This window comes from Coffea eugenioides, chromosome 8, assembly GCF_003713205.1.
Source record: "Coffea eugenioides isolate CCC68of chromosome 8, Ceug_1.0, whole genome shotgun sequence".
Classification (NCBI taxonomy): domain Eukaryota; kingdom Viridiplantae; phylum Streptophyta; class Magnoliopsida; order Gentianales; family Rubiaceae; genus Coffea; species Coffea eugenioides.
In genome coordinates, this window is record NC_040042.1 from 12,031,686 (window position 1) to 12,052,675 (window position 20,990).

The window sequence follows — 20,990 nt, forward strand, 5'->3', positions numbered from 1 at the left end:
GAAGCTTCTTCAGGTTCCAGTTGCTCCCACTTAATCAAGAACTGAATGACAGTTTGTCCATTACGTAAGATGACTCTTCTGCTCAAGATTGCTTCTGGGTGTAGGGGACATTGATCCTGTGCGTCCAATTCTGGTAGCCTGGTGGAGCTCCCTTGCATTGGCCCGACCTTCTTCTTAAGTAGTGAAACATGAAACACAGGGTGTACTTTGGAGCCTGCTGGCAACTTCAGTCTATAAGCTACTGAACCAACTTTTTCCTCCACCTGGAAAGGACCAAAATATTTGGCAGATAGTTTGAGGCATTTTCTTACTGCCACTGTTTGTTGTCTATAAGGTTGAAGTTTCAGAAATACCCAATCTCCCACGGCAAATTCTCTCTCAGACCTGTGCTGATCAGCAAAGTACTTCATCCTCTGTTGAGCCTTGATCAAGTTGTCCCTTATGCAGATAGAAATCCTGTTTCTCTCCTGGAGTATATTAGTTGCTGCCGGCACTACAGAGTCTAGATAAGGCCCTAATGGCAATGGTACTGGTTTATAACCAAACAGTGCTTCAAATGGTGTCATGTTGAGGCTGGAGTGATAGGTAGAATTGTACCACCACTCAGCCATAGGCAACCATTTGCTCCACTGGGAGGGCATTTCTCCTGTCATGCACCTCAAGTAGCTTTCCACACACTGGTTGAGCCTTTCACTTTGCCCATCAGATTGAGGATGGTAAGAGGAGGTGTAGTGTAGTTCTGTCCCCATTACCCGAAATAGTTCCTTCCAAAAACCACTGGTGAAGGTCCTATCTCTGTCAGTGATGATGGACTCAGGTAATCCATGCATCCTGTATATATTGTCCAAGAAAACTTGTGCAACCACCTTGGCAGTGAAGGGATGCATGAGCCTAATAAAATGCCCAAACTTAGTGAACCTATCGATTACCACCAGGATAGTATCAAAACCTTGTGACTTAGGCAGTTTTTCTATGAAATCCATGGAAATGTGAGTCCAAGCCTGTGTAGGAACTGGAATTGGTTGTAGCAGACCAGGATAAGGCACATTCTCAGATTTGTTCCTTTGACAAGTGTCACAGTTCCTTACAAAGGTGATCACCTCCTGTTTCATCCCTGGCCAGTAGAACAGTGATCTGGCCTTCTGCCAACAGCCATGCTGTCCTGAATGCCCTCCTAACGCTGAGGCATGAAGCACTTGAAGAATCTGATTTCTGATGTTACCTGCATTTCCCACATAGATTTTCCCTTGGTACCTCAGCACTCCATCTACCAGTGTGTAATCAGGATGAATAGTGGAATCCAAAAGTAATTGGGCGATGAGGTTTTGACACTGTTCATCTGCTTCATAAATCTTCTGCAGTTCTTCTATCCATCCTGGTCTCACAGCAGTAATAGCCAGGCAGGAGTTGAGTGGAAGGCCTGAAACAGCCATATATCTTCTAGACAAGGCATCTGCAACTTGATTCTCAGCTCATTTTTTGTATTGTATCGCATAATCCAGTTCCATGAGCTTTGTCATCCATTTATGCTGGAGAGCAGTGTTCAGTTTTTGATCCAACAAATATTTTAAAGATTGATGATCAGTTCGAATAACAAAGTGGTTTCCCACCAGATAATGTCTCCATTTTGTGACTGCCATTACCAAGGCAAGGAGTTCCTTCTCATAAACTGACAGGCCTAAGTTCCTGGGAGACAGTGCCTTACTCAGGAAAGCAATGGGGTGTCCTTCCTGCATCAAAACTGCCCCAATTCCTCCTCTACTGGCGTCTGTTTCAACAACAAATTCCTTCTTAAATTCTGGTAATCCAAGAACTGGAGCTGAACACATCAGCTTCTTCAAGTGCTCAAAAGATTCCTGTGCTTTTGTGTTCCATCCAAAGCTATCCTTTCTGAGTAGTTCAGTCAGAGGCTTGCACACCTGTCCATAGTGCTTAACAAACCTCCTGTAGTAGCCAGTTAACCCCAGGAATCCCCTCAACTCTTTGACAGTTTGTGGCACAGGCCATTGCAAGATACTACTCACCTTGGATTCATCCATGGTAACTCCCTTGTCAGTAATGGTATGCCCCAAATAGTCTACTCTCTTCTGAGCAAATGTACATTTGGATTTCTTCACATAGAGTTGGTTATCCCTCAATATATTCATCACAACTCGTAAATGTTGGATGTGTTCCTCCAGTGTGGGGCTATACACTAAGATGTCATCAAAGAAAACTAGAACAAATTTCCTCAGGTAAGGTTGGAATACCTGGTTCATCAATGACTGGAAGGTTGCAGGAGCATTGGTGAGGCCAAAGGGCATTACCAGGAATTCAAAGTGACCACAGTGGGTTTGAAAGGCTGTTTTGTAAGTGTCCTGTGGCTTGACCTTGATCTGATGGTAACCTGCAGTCAAATCCAGTTTAGTTTTGAACACAGATCCTGCTAATTCATCCAGCAACTCATCTACATTGGGTATTGGAAATCTGTCCTTGACAGTGAGTTCGTTCAGCTTTCTGTAGTCCACACAGAACCTCCAGGTGCCTTCCTTCTTCTTGACCAGCAACACAGGAGAAGCAAATGGACTGTTGCTGTGCTTGACAATGCCCGTCTGCAGCATCTCAGTCACCTGCCTCTCTATTTCCTCCTTGTGGCAATGAGGATATCTGTAAGGTTTGAGTTTGAATGGTTGAGCATCTGGTTTAAGAGGTATCTCATGATCCACATTTCTGCTTGGAGGTAATGAGTGGGGTGTCTGAAATATATCTTCATAATCCTGCAACAGTTCTTGTACTGCCAAGGGCATAGACTCTGTGCTGTTCTCTTCACTCTGTTGAGAACTCATGGCCATGCACATCTGTCTTTTGTATTCAATGAAGGTTCTCAAGTCCTTGCCTCTGATCAGGTCCAAATCACAGTTATCTGCCTGCCCATGTAGATGAATTTCCTCTCCTTCATGGTGCAAGGAGATCCTAAGCTGTTGAAAGTCAAATGTGATGGGACTGAAATGTGTCATCCAATCCACACCTAGTATGATATCCCAGCCTCCCAATTCCATTGCCTTAAGATCGAACCTGAATTGGTGTTGGTTAATACCCCACTTCACCCCAGGACACACAGCATTGCTGGTGACACTAGTTCCATTTCCCATAATAACAGAGAAAGGTTGATCCACCCACTGGTATTTGATATCCATCCCAATAACCAACTTACTGCTAATAAAACTGTCAGAACTCCCAGTATCAACTAGGATGAGTACCTCTTCTCCATTCAGAACCCCTGTGAGTGTTATGGTTTTCCTTTTTAAGGCCTCAGATAAGGCATGTAAGGACATATCCATGGTCTGATTTTCAGTATGTTCATCCTGTTCCCCCACAACATCTTCAAATGTGGCTTCGTCCTCTTCTTCTAGTATCATGCAGTTCGCATGGCCAGTCTTACACTGGTGTCCTACCCCATATTTTTCTCCACATTTGAAACACAATCCATTATTTCTCCTAAACTGCAGTTCCTGTGCAGAAAGTCTCCTAGTATCCTTAGTACCTTCCTGCAAATTCCCTGTCCTGGGAGATTTGTGGCTGTTGTAGAATGGTACCTTATAGGCAGCAGTTCCTTGAGTGTTTGCAGTGCTCCTTGTCAGTCCTAACCTGTTTTCTCCCAGAGGTTTGACATTCTCCTTATAGTTCTTGTGCTGCAATTTCAATGAGTACTCCTGCCACTGAGACAATTCAAATGCTTCAGCCAGGGTGACAGGTTTTAACATCTTGATCATAGGCTTGATTTCCTCCTTCAGACCACTAATGAAGCTAGAAATGAAGTAATTCTCATCCAAGTTTCGATTCTTTATCAGCATCAAGGCCTTCAACTCTTCGAACTTCTCCTGATAATCCTCCATATTCCCTAACTGCTGCAACTTATTAAATTCTTCCACTATATCCTTACAAGACCTGTCATTAAACCTGCGACAGAGTAGTTCCCCAAATTCTTCCCAACTAAGCTTAATTCTCTCCATTTTGACTCCTTGAAACCATCTGTCAGCCCTGCCTTCTAAGTACATCTCAATTACGTCTACCTTGTGTTCATTAGGAACTTGGTAATTGAGAAAGTATTTGTTACATTTTCTTAACCATTCCCTAGGATTTTCTCCAGTAAACATTTGCAATTCAATCTTAGGAGGATTTGGAATCTGAAACTTACTCCAATCCTTCTTGAAGATCCTCTGGGACTCATAATCTACTGGCAGCCTCTGATGAGCTGGTGGAGTTGGAAGAAGTGGTGGCTGATCTACCATCCGGCTACCTCCTTCAGTTGCCTTCTCCCTCCCAGAGTTCATCATAAGTAGCAACTCACTGAATTTCTGCTCCAGGACCTGGTTGAGATTCTGCTCCATTCCTGCTAACAGATTTTCCATCCGCCTGTTGCTTTCTTCAAGCTCCATCTTCAATTCTTTCTTGATTTGCTGTTGCTCAGAATTAGATTCCTGCAATGATTCCATGAGTTCCTGAAGCTTAGCTTCTTGTTTCCTCACCTGTTCTTCGATGGTGCGGAACCTGGTGCTTTCGGCCATTGAGCGTGGTATAGATTCCAAGGACCAACTGCTCTGATGCCAATTGTCACGAACTAAGGACTGATTCTGGAATGGTAGAAGTTAGATTGAAGGTTTGATGATGTTCAACGAAATTGGGGAAGAACACAGAGTGAAGCAGGAGAGAAGAAAATAGAGAGAGAAAGAATCAGAAAGAGGAAATGAATTCAACAAGCGTTTTCTGTTACATTCATCCAGTGGGACCCACCCTTTAACCAACTCTAACAACCTGACAGCTACTAACTAACTACCTGAAATACAAATTGGAACGACACCGTTTTCTTAATTCTGATGACTAACTAACTAATGCCCAAATTGGGCCTTTATTCGTTTGAAGGCCTGGTTAGCAGCCTGACAGAGGTCAGGGCACCCCACCAAGAGTGGTGGTGGCCACTAAGCTAGAGCTCTGTGGTTTTCAGTCACTTTCTTTGTCTGCGTTTTTATGTTTATAATTTTCCGTATCCTTTTATATTTATTAGCTCTCTCCAAAATGTGTATATTGACCAAAATATTGATTTTCTAAAATTTTCTAAAAAATATACAAATTAGTGAAAATTCTGTGTGTATCTAATATATACAAATTAATGAAAACTCTATGTGTATCTAATCAATATAAATCAATTGTACTACTTTGTATTAACATGCAAACCAATGAAAATCCTATATGTATGTAATATATACAAATGAACAAAATTCTATGTGTATCTAATAAATATAAATCAATTGTACCGCTTCATATTAGCATATAATAAGTGTTATTCATATCAAATAATCATAATTTAAATTTTCCTTATAGATCAATCAATGTGATATATACAAATCAATGAAAATTCTATGTGTATCTAATCAATATAAATCAATTGTACTACTTTGTATTAACATGCAAATAAATGAAAATCCTGTGTATGTAATATATATAAATGAACAAAAATTCTATGCATATCTAATAAATATAAATCAACTATACCGCTTCGTATTAACATATAATAAGTGTTATCTTATCTTTCTTAAACCACATAAAGCTGCAGAGCTCCATCTACAGTTAATTTTCCTGGTTTCAATGCAATTGTGTGGCTGATTTTGAACTTTTGTGTCTTTTGAGCCGGTTGTGGAGTTGATTGTCTGCACCTTATATTCTGATTATGCCCTTTTGTCCTGGTTTCTTTGTAATTAATATCTCAAATTTGCACTTTGTGGTCTTTAACCTGTCATATCTCTTTATTATTGTTTCTTTGCTTTTGTTTGTTAGGCCCGCAGCTACTACCTTCAATTCCCCGATGAACGCGCAAATTTTTTTGGCTATACAAATCTAGATATATTAGTTGTGTCCATTTTTATATATATTAATTTTTTGCAAAATTTATATATCGATAAAAATATTGATTTTCTTGGCAAGATAAATATATGGACGAAAATTTGTGTCTATAAACATATTCATTTTCTCAACAAAATAAATATATGGACGAAAATTTCCTCTGTGTCTAATAAATATAAATCAATTGTGTCACTTTGTATTTGCTTACATTGTTATAAAAATGCTACTTCAACAATATTTGTTAATTATTTAATTATTAGCTTAAAGCTTTTACATTTTAAGATTGAGTGATGTAACATAGATGTAGTGAATACAAAGTGATAGTTAATTAGATACTTGTCTATAAACGAATAAAAATGGATGCTTCTCTATAAAACTGATGATTAATTACATGCCTATTTTGAAAAATATAGGATAATTTCCCTCTATTTCAAAAATGTTAATTTGACAGTATTTCTTTAGGACATCACTTTTATTCTCTATAAAAATGACGATTAATTAGATGCTTGCTTTAAAAAATATAGGATAGTTTCCCTCTATTTCCCTCTATGCTTGCTTTAAAAATATAGATGTTGCTTAGATGATATTCTCTCTTAATTATTGATTCTTTGCTTTTGTTTGTTGCAGCTGTGCAGCCGCTACCTTACATTCCTTAATGCAGATGCGGATTTTTTGGGCTATACAAATCTATATATATATTGTTGCATCCTATTTGTGTGCCTTATATATATATATATTCATTTTCTCCAAAATATATATGTCGACAAAAATAATGATTTTCTAGAGAATATATATCGACAGAAATTTTGTGTGTATCTAATAAAAATAAATCAATTGTGCCACTTTGTATTAGCTTCCATTAATACAACCAATGGTTTTTAAAATATAGGATAATTCCCCTCTATTTAAAAAATGTAACTTCCATAATATTTGTTAACTACTGAATTATTAATTTAAAGGTTTTGCATTTTAAGATTAAGTAACATAACATAAATGCGGTCAATACAAAGTGATAATTAATTGTGTGCCCTTTTATATATATATATATATATTCATTTTTTGCAAAATATATATATCTACAGAAATATTGATTATAAGTATAAATCAATTGTGCGCTTCGTATTAGCTTGCATTAATACGACTAATTGTTTTTAAAAATATAGGATTTTTTTTGTAAATTTCAAAAATGTTACTTTGATAATATTTCAAAAATTAAAAATTATATACCAAAATAAAAAAAAACAAACTTTTCTCTAAAACTATAATAAAGATAACCAAACTACTAGAAATTTACATACAAATACTTAAAACCACACCCCTATATATATATAGACAAAATATACATGATGCAACTCAAAAAAAAATCATATTGACACATGAATCACAAGACAAATAGGAATGCCACAAATATAACAAACAAACAAAACTAGAAAAGATAGACACGCCAAAACAATATTAAACAATCATACAAGCACAAATAAAATATTGAATATACATATATATATATACACATAGATAAATAAATAAATAATAAAAATATAACAAACAAACAAAACCACAAAATATATAAACACTAAAAAAAAATTAAACCACTATATCACGTAAAATAAAATACTAAACACACACACACACATGCATATATATATACACATACATATTACAAAATATATTGTATACCTATATCTATATATTAATACAAAATTCACTACAACTTTGAGTAACCTAAAATAAGTCACATAAACATCAAACAATAAATATTTAAAAATTCTACTGCAAATTACAGTGATTAAACTCTATAATTTTAATGTGCAATCATTTCTATTTCTTATAAAAAAAATTTGTACGCATCACCTTACTTTCAATAATATCCATTTATCAATAAACTATTAATATAAAATCTCCTAGCTCTCAAAATTAATATTATTCTTTACTTATTCATATTCTATTAATTAAAAAAAATACAACTTCCATCTATTTCAATCACATTCATTCATAACTAAATCAATATCATCTTTACTTATTGAAAAAAACCTACTTAATTAATAAACACATATTTTACCAAGCTATAATATCAAATTATTCCAAATTATTAATTTATCTCATCACACAACACCAATACTATATCAAAATTTGCCAAAAAAAAATCTATTATCCATTTAATTTTTAACAAACTTATCATTCTTTTATATCCTTTCCATAGACTTTTCCACCGCAACAATGCACACTCTCATCCTAGCTATCCAAATTATGAAAATATCATCATCCTAAAATACATAAACTACCAATGCCCAAAGTACAATAAATTATAACACTCTTAATGTAATTCTCCACCTAATTTTTCATCCTATCAACTTTAAAAAATAATGTATATTCCATTAATTAATCTAAATAATATTTACTTATCACTAAATTAAAATAAAAAAATAAAATTTTTTGAAACCAATATTACCCATCAAATTTTCAAATCATATTAATTTTAAAAAACACAATACAAATCACATCAATTTTACTATATCTATTTATAAATAAATCAATCCAATATATCACTCTTCTATCTACTATTCCAACTCTATTATCATACAAAATACTCTAAGTCTATGTTAGTAAATAAATCTTATATTACTCTAAGATAGTCAATAATGGACACCCCGCGGAACCCGCGGGGCACCAAGCCTAGTAAGTTCTAATTTATGGTTAACTACTTGTAAAATCTCATAAAAAAGATGTATTTATTATGCTGAGATGGATATAAATAGTTACAAAATATCACAATTTATTAAAACAATGTTGCGTATAAGGTTAAGATTTTCACCCATGAATTGTAAATTATGAATACGTAATTGAAACAGACCTTATGCTCTCTTCTACTCTCACTTACGTTTGCTCTAATCATGAAATAATGCATAAACTTGTGAAGAGAGGAACTAAAAACCTATTTATAGAGGTTTAAATGACCTTTTCCATCATTAATTATTGATAAAAACTCATTGAATCTTCCTCCTTGATAAGATAAATCTTATCATGAATCACTTGTTTCAAAAATGTACATAGTATAAAAAATATATATACTTTATTTATGTGAATTTTCCATATATGTAAAAGATAAGTTCATTAATCACTTAATTTAGATTGATGACTTTGATTATATATAATTCATTAATTAGGTACACGACTATGTATATATGTACTTAATTTGTCCTCTCGCACATGCGAGATGAAATATACAATGTTAGATTTGCTTGTGTATTACATTTATGTGGTCATGAAGGCCACCAAAACAAGTAACACTACAAGAAATTTGGTCTTTAGTGACAACCTATTCTTGTCACAAAAAAGTAAAAAGTCATCACTAATGGATTTTACTGACAACTTTCCGGTCATCACTGGGTCGTCACTGAATGCCCGTCGGTAAAAGTATACACTGATGACTTAAAAGTCGTCAGTGAATAAGGCGCTTTTGTGACAACTTTTCTCATCGGTAAATGCTTTAAGTTTAGTGACAACATGGCTTCTTGTCAATGATGCATGAAGCAATGTCGTCACTAAAACTCAACAATAGTCATCAGTATATGGTCCAATTACTAACAATTTTGTCGTCACTAAACACCTTTCAACAGTGACAACATATTGTTGTCAATATAGGCACCTGATTTACTGATAATAGGCGCTTGTCATTGGAGAAATGTGATTCAGTTACAATATCTTGTCACTGTGTAGTTTGATGTATTTCTTACTAAAGTAATATAAAAAAATGAGAGCCACCAACAATGCTTAATGAATAACAAACACATTCACCCATTAAAATAGAAAATGCCAAAATATCATAATAATCCTTCCAATATCATAGTCATGTGCAACATCACATTATAAAGAGTTTGACAAGTAGTATTAGAGTGAGTTGTATCATATAAGGCAAGGGAGCAATACAAAACGAATCCAAGTCCCAAAACATTTTTGTGTTATACGAAACATTTCCTAAGCATAAGATAGCACTATAACCAGTCTTTGAGTCAATAAGTAGCCTCGGCTACTCATCTTCCAAAACTCTAAAATGTGCAATATATCTGCAATAGAAAAAAACAATTATTAGTAGATGGCAAAACAAACTTGAGACAAGGAAAATCAAATGAGGATTCACAAAAAAATAAAGTCTCATTTATTTAAACTCTCATCCAAATAGTGACTACATAAAGAGCAGAATAAGAGACAAAATAAAAGCAAAGATAGCTCTTAATATGCACATAGGAACCAATTGTAGAGAGTAAAAACCAGGTATTGTCACAGACAAAGGAAATTGTTAATATCAAAGACGTATAACAGCCTTCAAATTTCCTAAATAAAAAACAACGTAACAAGCATTTACTAAATTCTTTGGCAAATTACATGGTAATATTGTCACAGACCAAGGATTAAGGTTCAATAACTTATGCTATTTTTGAATGGCAACAGCCACTGTATCTATAATAAATGTATGTCTTAGTCACAATTTAAGGTCTCATATATGCTGGAAATTACAAGAGCGTCTCATTTACAAACATAACACAATTTAGACAAGTATATATAGTTGAAAATTGCTTACCCTTCACTATGAGTAGATGTGTCTTGGTTCTGCATTTCACTTTGTTGGTTTACAAGCCTCTCCATAAGTTGTTGGGATTGAACTGCCATTTCCAATTCAGCTGAGTGCTTTTTGGCTTGTTATACTTTTTTCTTGAATTCTTCTCTCTCTGAAAGTTATTGTGCAATTACAATAGCTTTTGTTCCAATTGTGTGAGTGGTTTTTTGCTTTGACTATTGATCTTATTCCTCTCACTCATCTTCTGCACTTATGAAGTTTAGCCAAGATCAAAATCAATAAAGATATGAGTAATAAGAGTAGTAAAGATCAAAAATCAGCCTATGCGCAAATCAAATTTGGACTACAGGAGTAGTCAGAAGGTAATTCTAACCTAATTCATCAATATATGGTGGACGATTTGCAAGTGCATTGTAGCCTTTAGTACTCTAGCGTGACAAATAGGCTTATGTTGGAAAATCACTTGTTGTCCATAAAAGGGTAGCAAGTAACATAAATTTTTCTCCTATGGCTGCATCATAAGTCTCAAAGCCAGTGTCAAATAATTCTTTTAGCTCAATAATTAAAGGCCTAAAAAATATATCCATATCATTTCATGTGCATTTAGGACCTGGAATAATCATTGATAATAGGAAAAATGGCTCCTTTAAGCATTTCAAAGGTGGAAAATTATAAGGAACAAGGATTACAAGCCACATATTGTATGTATTATTCATATTTCCATAGGGATTGAAACCATTAGTTGAAAGCCCAAGCCTAACACTGCGAGGATCTTTAGCCAAAGATGAATGAGTTTTGTCAAACTCCTTCCAAGCTATTGAATCAGCCTGGTGTCTCATTGTGTTTTCACTGTCAACACGTCTCTCCTTATGCCACCTCATATCACGAGCTATCTCTTTGTTTAAAAATACTCTTTGCAACCTCATTTGTAATGCGAAATAGCGAGGCAATTTTCTAGGAATTTTAGAACCAGGAGATTTATACCGAGGTTATTTACATTTATCATTTGGGCAGTGATCTAGGCTTTCATTTTTTTACGAATATAGTGCACAATCATTTTCACATGCATGTATTTTTTCACACTTGAGGCCCAACTCATGAATTAAATTTTTTGCATCATAGTATGAACTAGGAAATGATACCATGGGAAACACTTGATTGAGAAATTTCAGTAACATATTGGCGGATTTGCAAGTCCATCAATTCATGGTTTTCAAAAGAAAGATATGGACAACAAAGAAGAGTTTGGAGTACTTATCACAACCTAGGTAAAGACTTTTTTCAGCTTCGGATAATAATCTAAGAAACCTACTTGCTTCCCCTTGTTGCTCATTTGAAATATCCCTATTATATTCCCCCGAATTTCTCCAATTCTCACCAAAGTTAGCTGCTTCTACGTCATTTAACATTTCTTGAATACAAAAGTACAAAAAAATCATAGTAATTAGTCTTAGCTATTAAATCATATTAACCACTGTGCACCTACATATGCATTATATACATACTGCATTTAGTAGCAGTATAGCAACATTACAATTTTTAGGATGATTTAGAAAGTATAAATTTATAGAAAATTGGACTGGCTATAAATAATAGAAAAAAAAAAAGCAAAGACGAGATAGAGAGTATAAAGGTACCACAAGTGAAAATGGTAGCTTGATTGGTAGATTGTAATATCCTAGACCCGAATCCGAATCTGAAGCCTCTGTCAACAGGTTCAATTGCTGCAAATAATAACAAAAATCAGTCGACTGCAGGAGAGATTAAGAAGCTAACTTGAAGCTAATACAAGCACTAGAAAACTATAGAAAGAATTATTGGTCCTAAAACTAATTGAGAGCCCTCTTGGCCAATAAGTCAGCAAACGATAATGCCAAAAAAAAGGAAGTTGAATCAATTAGTCTCACACAAATGACTCAACTAAACCATGCAAAAACTTCCAAAAGGAAGGAAAAGAAAATTACTCCTATCATATTCATTAATTGGCAGGAAAATCAAAACACAAATCAGAAATATTCACTAGTTGATAAAATCATCCCTCGAAAATAATGAAAAGATGCTACTTTTTAATGATAACTATAACTTGCATCATAGAAATCAATCAAGACATAGGCAAAGTAGATCTTCCAACAAACACCTTCCTAACTCCCAAGAATGCATGAATTTTAAATCAAAATCATGTCTTTGTAGTTCCTTTCCTGTAAATAACATAAAATTTTTTTACATCCATCGACATGTTAAATTTGAAATGAAACTCAAGAAAGTTGCAAGTGGTTCTTGAGACCCATTTCTTAAATATCAAATCTTGAGCTGCATTCATCTATAGTAACATAAAGCAATGAACCAAGAGTGGCAAGAGTCCAAAGGTCAATCTATTTCTGGGAATTGAGGAGATCCCTTTTCAAGAAATAGGCAAAAATTACCAATTGAAACCAAATAAATAAGAAACAGGTCCATACATAGAAAACTAATGTAATGTGAAGGAGAAAGCACACTCCAAATGGATAAACAGTTCACTCTTCAAATTTCCATGTCAATTTACCAAATTTTAACCCAAAAAAATACATCTTTCGTTGCAGAAAAAATAACCTTTGCAGCTTTTGCTCTAAATTCCTAACTTGGAGATAAAAAAAGAGGAGTCGTTTGTGTTAAAGCAAGTAAACAGCAATGTCATTGCCACCATACTATTTCATTCCTCCCAGAGACAGTAATTATGGACTGAAGTGTTTTTGGTTTCCCTTGTATATGTGTATCACGAATCAAATTTATTGGTTCTATTTGATCCAATTACTCTTAAATCTTAATTGCCTCAAATGAATTTGACATTATTGTCACCTTGGTCTTGAACATATTTTTCATCAATATAAATATAAATATATATATGTATGTATGTATTGACGAAATCAAGAAATTTGAATCTTCATCTCTTAATTAAAGCTCCAAAAAGACAAAGAAGAAATTTCTTCCAATCTAATTAATCCAAATTATTCTTGGTAACTACTAAACATGGTGGAGGACTGGTGACGTTGCATAACATGCAAGGACAAGTGAAAAAAAAGAAAAGGTTCCAAGATAACATTGATGGAGCAGTAAGTACATTCTTAAACAAATTGCAAACGAGAACAATCTGACCAGAAATGCAAAAATTTAAAACAATAGTTTATTTTGGTCTTGAATTTTCTTCTTACTTGGTTTCCAGCCTTTTCCCTAAGAGAAGTGTCGGTGCAATAGAGTAGGCCATTAGGCGATAAGACGAGCAGTAAGTAATCTTTTCTAATTACTGGGTAGAAGGGAATTGACATTGTTCATGTGGAGTTGCCTGTATCAGAAACTCAGTTTTCCACCTCAAAAGTTCTTCAATGCCGAATGAAGTTCTTGAGAGTGGGTACAATTCTTTCCTCCCAACAACAACAACTGAAAGCTCAAATTTCACCAAACCTTGTAACTATATCTCTGGCTACTCATCCACTTAATTTAACCCCCAATCATTATTTCCCCTTTCCCTCTTCACCCAACACCACTTCACCAATTATTTTCCTCACATGCAACCACTCACCGCCAAAAAGTTCACAAAATTATCTCCTAGTTATCTATGCCCCTCGAAAATATAGCATTACATTTGCCCTCCTAGACCTATCACAAACCCGTACATACCCACACTCCAATCCCACTAAAACCCTTCTATTGTTCAAGACAAAGTTGGCAAAATTAATTAGGGCATAAACCCACAATTAAACAAATTCCACAAGGAAAAGATGACTCCATCCATAAATCAAATGAAACCCAAAAAAACTGGACAAAAATTCTTGGCAAAAAAAATTAGGGCAAAAAATTTAGGGGAAAATTAGGGAAGAAAAAGATAAAGGACATACCTTTTGCAAAGAGTTGGTGGCAGTCGTGGTCTTCTGTTCAGTGTTGCGGAGCCATTATCAATCAATCGAGATGAGGAGGAGAAGCTCTATTTGGTTCGGCCGAGAGGAGGAGGAGAAGTTCTATTTGGTGAATTGGTTCTAAGTGTTGAAAGTGAGTGAAAGAGTTGGTAGCCGATGGTCTTGTCCATTTTTGTTTGCAAGTGTTTTACAATACCCATGCCTTTCTTTGTTTATTCATTTTCAATGAATTTCAATTCCTTAGTTTTTCCCCCCTACTTGTTTGGTAGCAAAATTTCAAATAAAGTTTTTTACTTTTACTCTTTAGTTGAAATAGTATAATTTTAGTAATATATTATCAATTGGTACTTTTTAATATTTTTGTGAAAATAGTCATAATGGTTGGCAAAATTTTGTTACATTGCTCCAACTGAAAATATACTTTTGTTATGCTTTAAATAGTTTATTTTAGTGGTTAATTTTGCTCTAAATTATTGTACTAGCATTGATTTGCAAGAAAAAACTTGAGTTCCCAATAGTTAATAATTCATTAAAAAGAAAATACACAATAATAGCTATAAAACGTGTACAAATATTTTAGATAAAATAGTGACAAGAGCAAGTTGTCACTAACTACATCAATTATTATCAGTGACAACAATGGACAAACTATCAAATAAAAGAGAATTATTACTAATGACATTTAGAGAGTCGCCATAGATGTAGTTTCCCGCACTTTGGCGGGAGTCCATTTGTGACGACATTTAAGGGTCATCACTGTTGCCTTTGCCCCTTTCAATTAATTGTGACAACCTTTCTTATTGTTGCTAATGGGCCGCATTTTGTGACAACCTTTTTTCATCACTAGGAAATGTTGTCACTAATGACCAAATTTCTTGTAGTGTAATTAATGTAACATGTTATACTCTTTAGAACCATAACCATTCCTACCCTTTCCCTTACTAGAAAGGACAGTAACAGTAATACTGTTAAACAAAATTGTAATTTATTGTAAACTCATGCTTGTCATGAAGTGTTTATAGGTTTTTGGTTTAAATTTGGATTGTGAGATATTTGACAAAACTTAATAATAATTAAAAATATGAAACAATTGTTCATGGATTTTGTATTTCTAGAGCTGTTAATCAAGTCGAGCGAGCCAAGTATTGGGCTGGTGAACTCGACTCAGACTTAGCTCGAGTCTAGCTTGAGCTCGCTCGACTACAAAAACGAGCCTTAAATTGGGCTCAAACTCGACTCGTCAAGGGGATATGAGACTCGAGATTGAGCTCGTACTCGACTCGTTTACCACAAACGAGCCGAGATCGAGCGAGCTCGAGATCTAACTCGCACAAGTTCGAACTCGAACTCAAAATTTGTGACAGCCCCACCTTCCCCTAAGGCGAACCAAAGGGGTTAGCGGACTGCCTGCCCAACTCTCGCCAGGACTAACGGTTCAATTTAGAGCGATCTAATATGTTCCGGAACATACAAACGCGCGTAAACAATTCACAATGTCAAAATAAAAAAAAAATGAAACCGGAGTCGGCCATGAATAGTAACCGACACGTCAAAACCCAACCAAACATCAAGCAAATATTTACATGTTGAAATTAAGCATATACAATCCAAAGTAGCATACAAAAGTTATTCAAAAGTGGATACATGTACGGTTTGCCAAATCAAAAGAGAAACGGACCCAAAAGGACATTTAGGGTTTCAATCAAGGAGCTATACAAAAGATATGTCCATCTAGCTCAATTCGGCAACCAACTATCAAATCCAGTCCAAAAGTATTTATTTTCCTGTAAGGAAAACAAAAGGGAATAGAGTGAGCTTACGCCCAGTGAGATAATACCACTCAAGCAGCAAAGTTCACATAAGCATAAAGCTTTTCATTCCAATTCATCAAAAGTAAGCAAAGACACACATCAATAGTGGTGATAAAAGAATACGGGCGGTTCTCAAGAGCCATTTTCCTCATTTGCATTCTTGATCGAACCTCATTGACCCTCCGTCAATGTTTAAGAGTAACCAACCGTAGGCTCCACTTTACTTCCATTCCTTCCACCCAACATACCCCTACCGGGCCCGAACTCCAAACAGTAGAAATTTGGTAATATTCGAGTATACCGGAATCAAGAGTCTCACTACTACAAGATTCCATATAACAGTCCCCATGGCTCGTCAATTTTCACGACGAAACCCTCGCCGGCTCGATCCAATCGACTACCAATGGGGTTGAGTTCAGTCGTATCAGTAATGGTCGTTGGATACTCGTCCAAGCGACACCAAATTCATGAACCAATTCAATATTTCATGTATCATTCAATCAATACAGTAAAACAGTAGACGGTCATATGAGATACCAAATAGGTGAGGGCGATCAAGTACACCCTCACTCAATTAAGTTCAACGGAGCGAATAAGCCTTCAAGGTATCAAGTTCACACATACCAAAGCCACATTGTAAACAACAAGTGAGTAGTACACTCACTGACAGGTGCCGAACCTGTGCAATAATAATAAATAAAACCTAAATACCACCTGAAGCAGTCAATAATCAATTCTAGTACTGGAGCAGGGACTCTAGGTGTGCAATGGGTTACTTGATTCACCCTGTTCCCGAAGAGTTTGCTTAATCCGATATACTTGAATTAATTATTTAACTGAATTCACTAATTAGTAGACCGTGGTAAGCAGGGTCGTCTCCTTAGGGACTAGCGAAAAATTTGTTTCTTTTCAATTCAAGATGAATAGGGGGTTTTTGGAATTAAATGCCAACTAAACAAATTAAATGCAGAAAGTAATTAATTTGAAGAAATAATTAAGAGAAGCTCTAGCCAAGGGTACACTTCAGAAATGGTTCATGCACTAATCATTGATGCAGAAATAATTCCAACATTTATCAACAGATTAGTTATAGTTGTCATGCACGCAATAAACAACCAACCTTTCCTTAATTTCTCGATAGCTAAGGTACGACCGTTAGCTATTTCTCTAACCCAAAAACAACTCTAGGTACGACCGTAGGATTTAATTTCTAGATTGCATTAATAATTAGAAAGGCCCAATCCTAACTAACAAACACGCTACGAGGGTTTATTTAAGATAGATCATATGTTCCCCTGACATAAACCCAATTACGCCAGTTGCTACTAACACAGAGGTAACGAACAATTACGGATTCAATTCCCCCTATTTAGCAAAATAGCCTATATGAATAACTAATTATTGCGCACTAATCAATCATACACAAGGCTATAGCGATTAAAAACAAGGAACATATAAATATCAATAAATGAAGAAAACAATTAAAATGGTTTAGATCTCACAATATTAGTTGAACCAATTCATCAGTTGCCCCCTTGACTAGAAATAGGGGTTTAGTTCCCCATAATTAGAGGACGGCCCGAGCGATTGTATTTGACAGGAGCCATCAATCCTTGTTTTTTTTTTTTTCCAAATTGGTCAACCGACGTCAATGGCTGTAAACTGTTGTCCACGGCGAATCGTGCAGAGAGTCTGAGGCTCTCTTTCTATTTTCGGTCAAAGGCAGAATTGAAAGAGCAAATTCAATTGGTCCACAATGGCGGCTCTCTTGCTTCCTTTTTCTTTATTTGCCAAGCGACATACGAGAGAAAGGGTTTCAATTGCCTGATTTCCCACTTCGGTCAATGCAATTGGGAAAAACCAAAAAATTCCAAAGTCAACAAGAGATGAAAGAACAATACAAAGTCAACAATGGTGGCTCACTTGCTTTTTGCTCCTCTTACAAAAGCTACGGGCAACCCCCTTCAGAGCCAGGGAAAAACATAAAAAAACCTAAAGAAAACCCGACGAAAAGTTAAAAAACTCTCTGTTTTGCCTACCTACGGAAGTCTAATACTTCCCTCTGTTCTCGTCCGAAGTTCCGGGAAGGGATTTTTCCCTATCGCCAATTGTTATTTTTTTCAGAATTTGCAACAAGACTCCCTCAAAAGTAAGATAATATAAAGTCTATTACAAATTAGTCTCTTCAGCTTCTCAAGCGGGCCCCACGTGCGACGACTCTTCTGAACTTCGATTTTAAGCACTTTTCAGCATCAAATCCTGCAATTGGCACCAAAACGAAATATCAGTAGAATCCACTCAATTAATGAAATATTTAGTCAAACAATTGTGCAATAACGCCCAAAATACCCCACTAAAGTGCACCCTATCAATCTCCCCCACACCTGAACTATACTTGCCCTCAAGCATACTTCAACTCAGAAGTGCGATCGAGATACCAAGTATTTTACAGCAGTTCATACCAAAAATGGCATTCCAAATTCCCCAATAACCTCATCGAAATCAGAATATACCAAATCGACAATTCTCGCAGTTAAAATGCACTCATTCACTCCAAGTGTATAGGATATGTATATAGGATGGCTCTCAAATCAACACAATAGAATGACACTACCATAAGCTTGCTCATATATCATATCGCCACCACTTACTTACGAATTTAAATGCAACAATCAAGGGACTTTGCAAGGTTGTAATGGGGTTAGGGTGAGAAGGTAGGATAGAAAGGAATCAAAAGGGTGTAAAAGTATAAAGAAAGTGCTCAGAAATTCATTACACAGGTTTTTTCACATTTGAAACTTCAAGGCATTCTTGACCATCACACAAGTGAAGTAGATCAGCACTTGCCACAGCCTTCGATTTTCTCTTTCTCCTCTTTTCATTCATCTACTTCCTCTCTCTTTTTTTCCTTTTTTTTCACTTTTTTCTTTTTTTTTCGTTTTTCCCTTTTTTTTCCCTCTTTTTTTTTCTTTCAACCAGCACCATAAAAGTCAACTTTGTTCATTGATTTCTTGCACTTTGTCTTCTGTTCACCTTTTTTTTTCTTTTTCTCCCTCTTTTTCTTTCTTTCCATAGATATGTGTATTGCCTCTCAAATAATACTCCAAATTTCCATGTACTAAAATCAAAGCACTTCTTCACACAGGGTTCAAAAAGAAAGTCCAAAAAGAGGTTTTACAGCTGAAACTAGGGTCTCAAGCAAAGAATAAGGGTTAAGGCTCAACTTGGCTCTCTATTGGTAAATGAGCATAAGGATTGGGTTTTTTTTTTGTTTTTTAATAATAAGTCCAAAATGGCTCAATCCTAGGTGCCCTATCATTTCAATGCATTAAACTCATTTAAATATGGTCTTGACATGCATAACCGAGCAAGTTCTAGAATGACAAACCATGTGCACTAATCACTCAACAAACGAAAAATTAGGCTAAAAAATTGCACAAGTGAGCAAATTGATGTCAAGTTCAGCATATTCATCAATCAATTCACCATCGAGAAAAATAGAGCACCCCATGGCATGAACTTGCTACTTATACTCATATCTCAAATGCATTCATCACAATTTAAAGAAGAGAACTACTAAGGCAAGGAAAATGCACATAAAACAGCTTAAAGCACAACTAATGCATAATTAACCCTCCTCCACACCTAAACCTTTCATTGCCCTCAATGGAAGCCGATAAAGATGAAAATAAAGCGATTGGAGCAACAACACTGCCCTTAATACGGAGGAGGGCAGAGGTGAACTAAGGCTGTGGAGGGCACGGTGGGCGAAAACCCACGTGGTGGAGGTATTGTGCTAAATTCTGGGCCATTCCGGCCATTTGACGCTCCATCCGCTCCATGCGAGTGTCCATGTGCTGCATCTGGAACCGAAGGGCAGTTAACTGGCTATCGGCGGAGGAAAACGGTGGAGGTACCGAAGAAGACGGTCCGGGGGCATCCGTGGAAGGACCACCGGCCTCCGGGCCGGTGGGTTTTGAAGCTCTGCGCTTCGGAGGAACAGAAATCGGCCCCGGGGGGGGGGAAAACTGGAAAATGCCATGCACCTGTTGCACAAGACCCATTTTCTCCAAACAAACCAAATCGAGGGGTTCCATAGTACAAGCACGATGCAACTTATGATTATTTATGTCCAAAACCCCAAGATTTACAGCTAATTGAGTGATAAATGAGCCTAAGATTAATGGCTTATTTTTCTTACTTAACACAGTGCGGAGGTGGAGGGCAAACCAGCTACCCAAATTGACCTTAGTCCGAGTAACCATGCACCAAATGAAAAAGAATTCGGGTTTGGTCAAAGTACCCGGACTATCCTTCCTACCTGAGAAACTGTAGGCCATAAATCTATGTAAATAACGGTAGGCGGCGCTCTTAAGATAAGATGCCTTAGACTGACTGGGGTCATAGTTGTGCCGGTCAACCGACAATTCTCTCCAATAACCAATGTTATGAGAGAAAAATGGCTTCGTGTACTCGCACGCACTGTGCATACATTCCTCACTCTGGGAGTAGGGAATATCAATGAACCCAAGGGCCAAATTAAATTCAGTAATAGATTGGTTGAACTCTCTACCCATTAACCTAAACCTCACTACCCCAGGAGTTGTAACGGAGAATTCATCAGGGATATTGAACTCAAAAGTAGCATAAAATTCCCACGTCAGTTCAGTAAAAGCAGGTAGTATGATAGTAGCATAGCGGGTCCAACCAATGTCAGCTAAGTTCTATGTGACCTCATCCTTAAGATTCAGGAGATCAAGTGTAGGGCCGTGGATGTATTTACAAGGAATTATCTTTCTTGTGCACGCTGAGGCGTACCGCTCCTTGTCGGCA

General features: G+C 36.0%; 1 protein-coding gene across 1 annotated transcript; it reads right to left on the reverse strand.

The window, feature by feature from the left end:
• Positions 1 to 1,472: 1,472 nt before the first annotated feature.
• LOC113780268 lies at positions 1,473 to 4,547 on the reverse strand. Its single transcript, XM_027326082.1, has one exon. The coding sequence runs from the start codon at positions 4,545 to 4,547 to the stop codon at positions 1,473 to 1,475; it is 3,075 nt and encodes a 1,024-aa protein (XP_027181883.1).
• Positions 4,548 to 20,990: the final 16,443 nt, after the last annotated feature.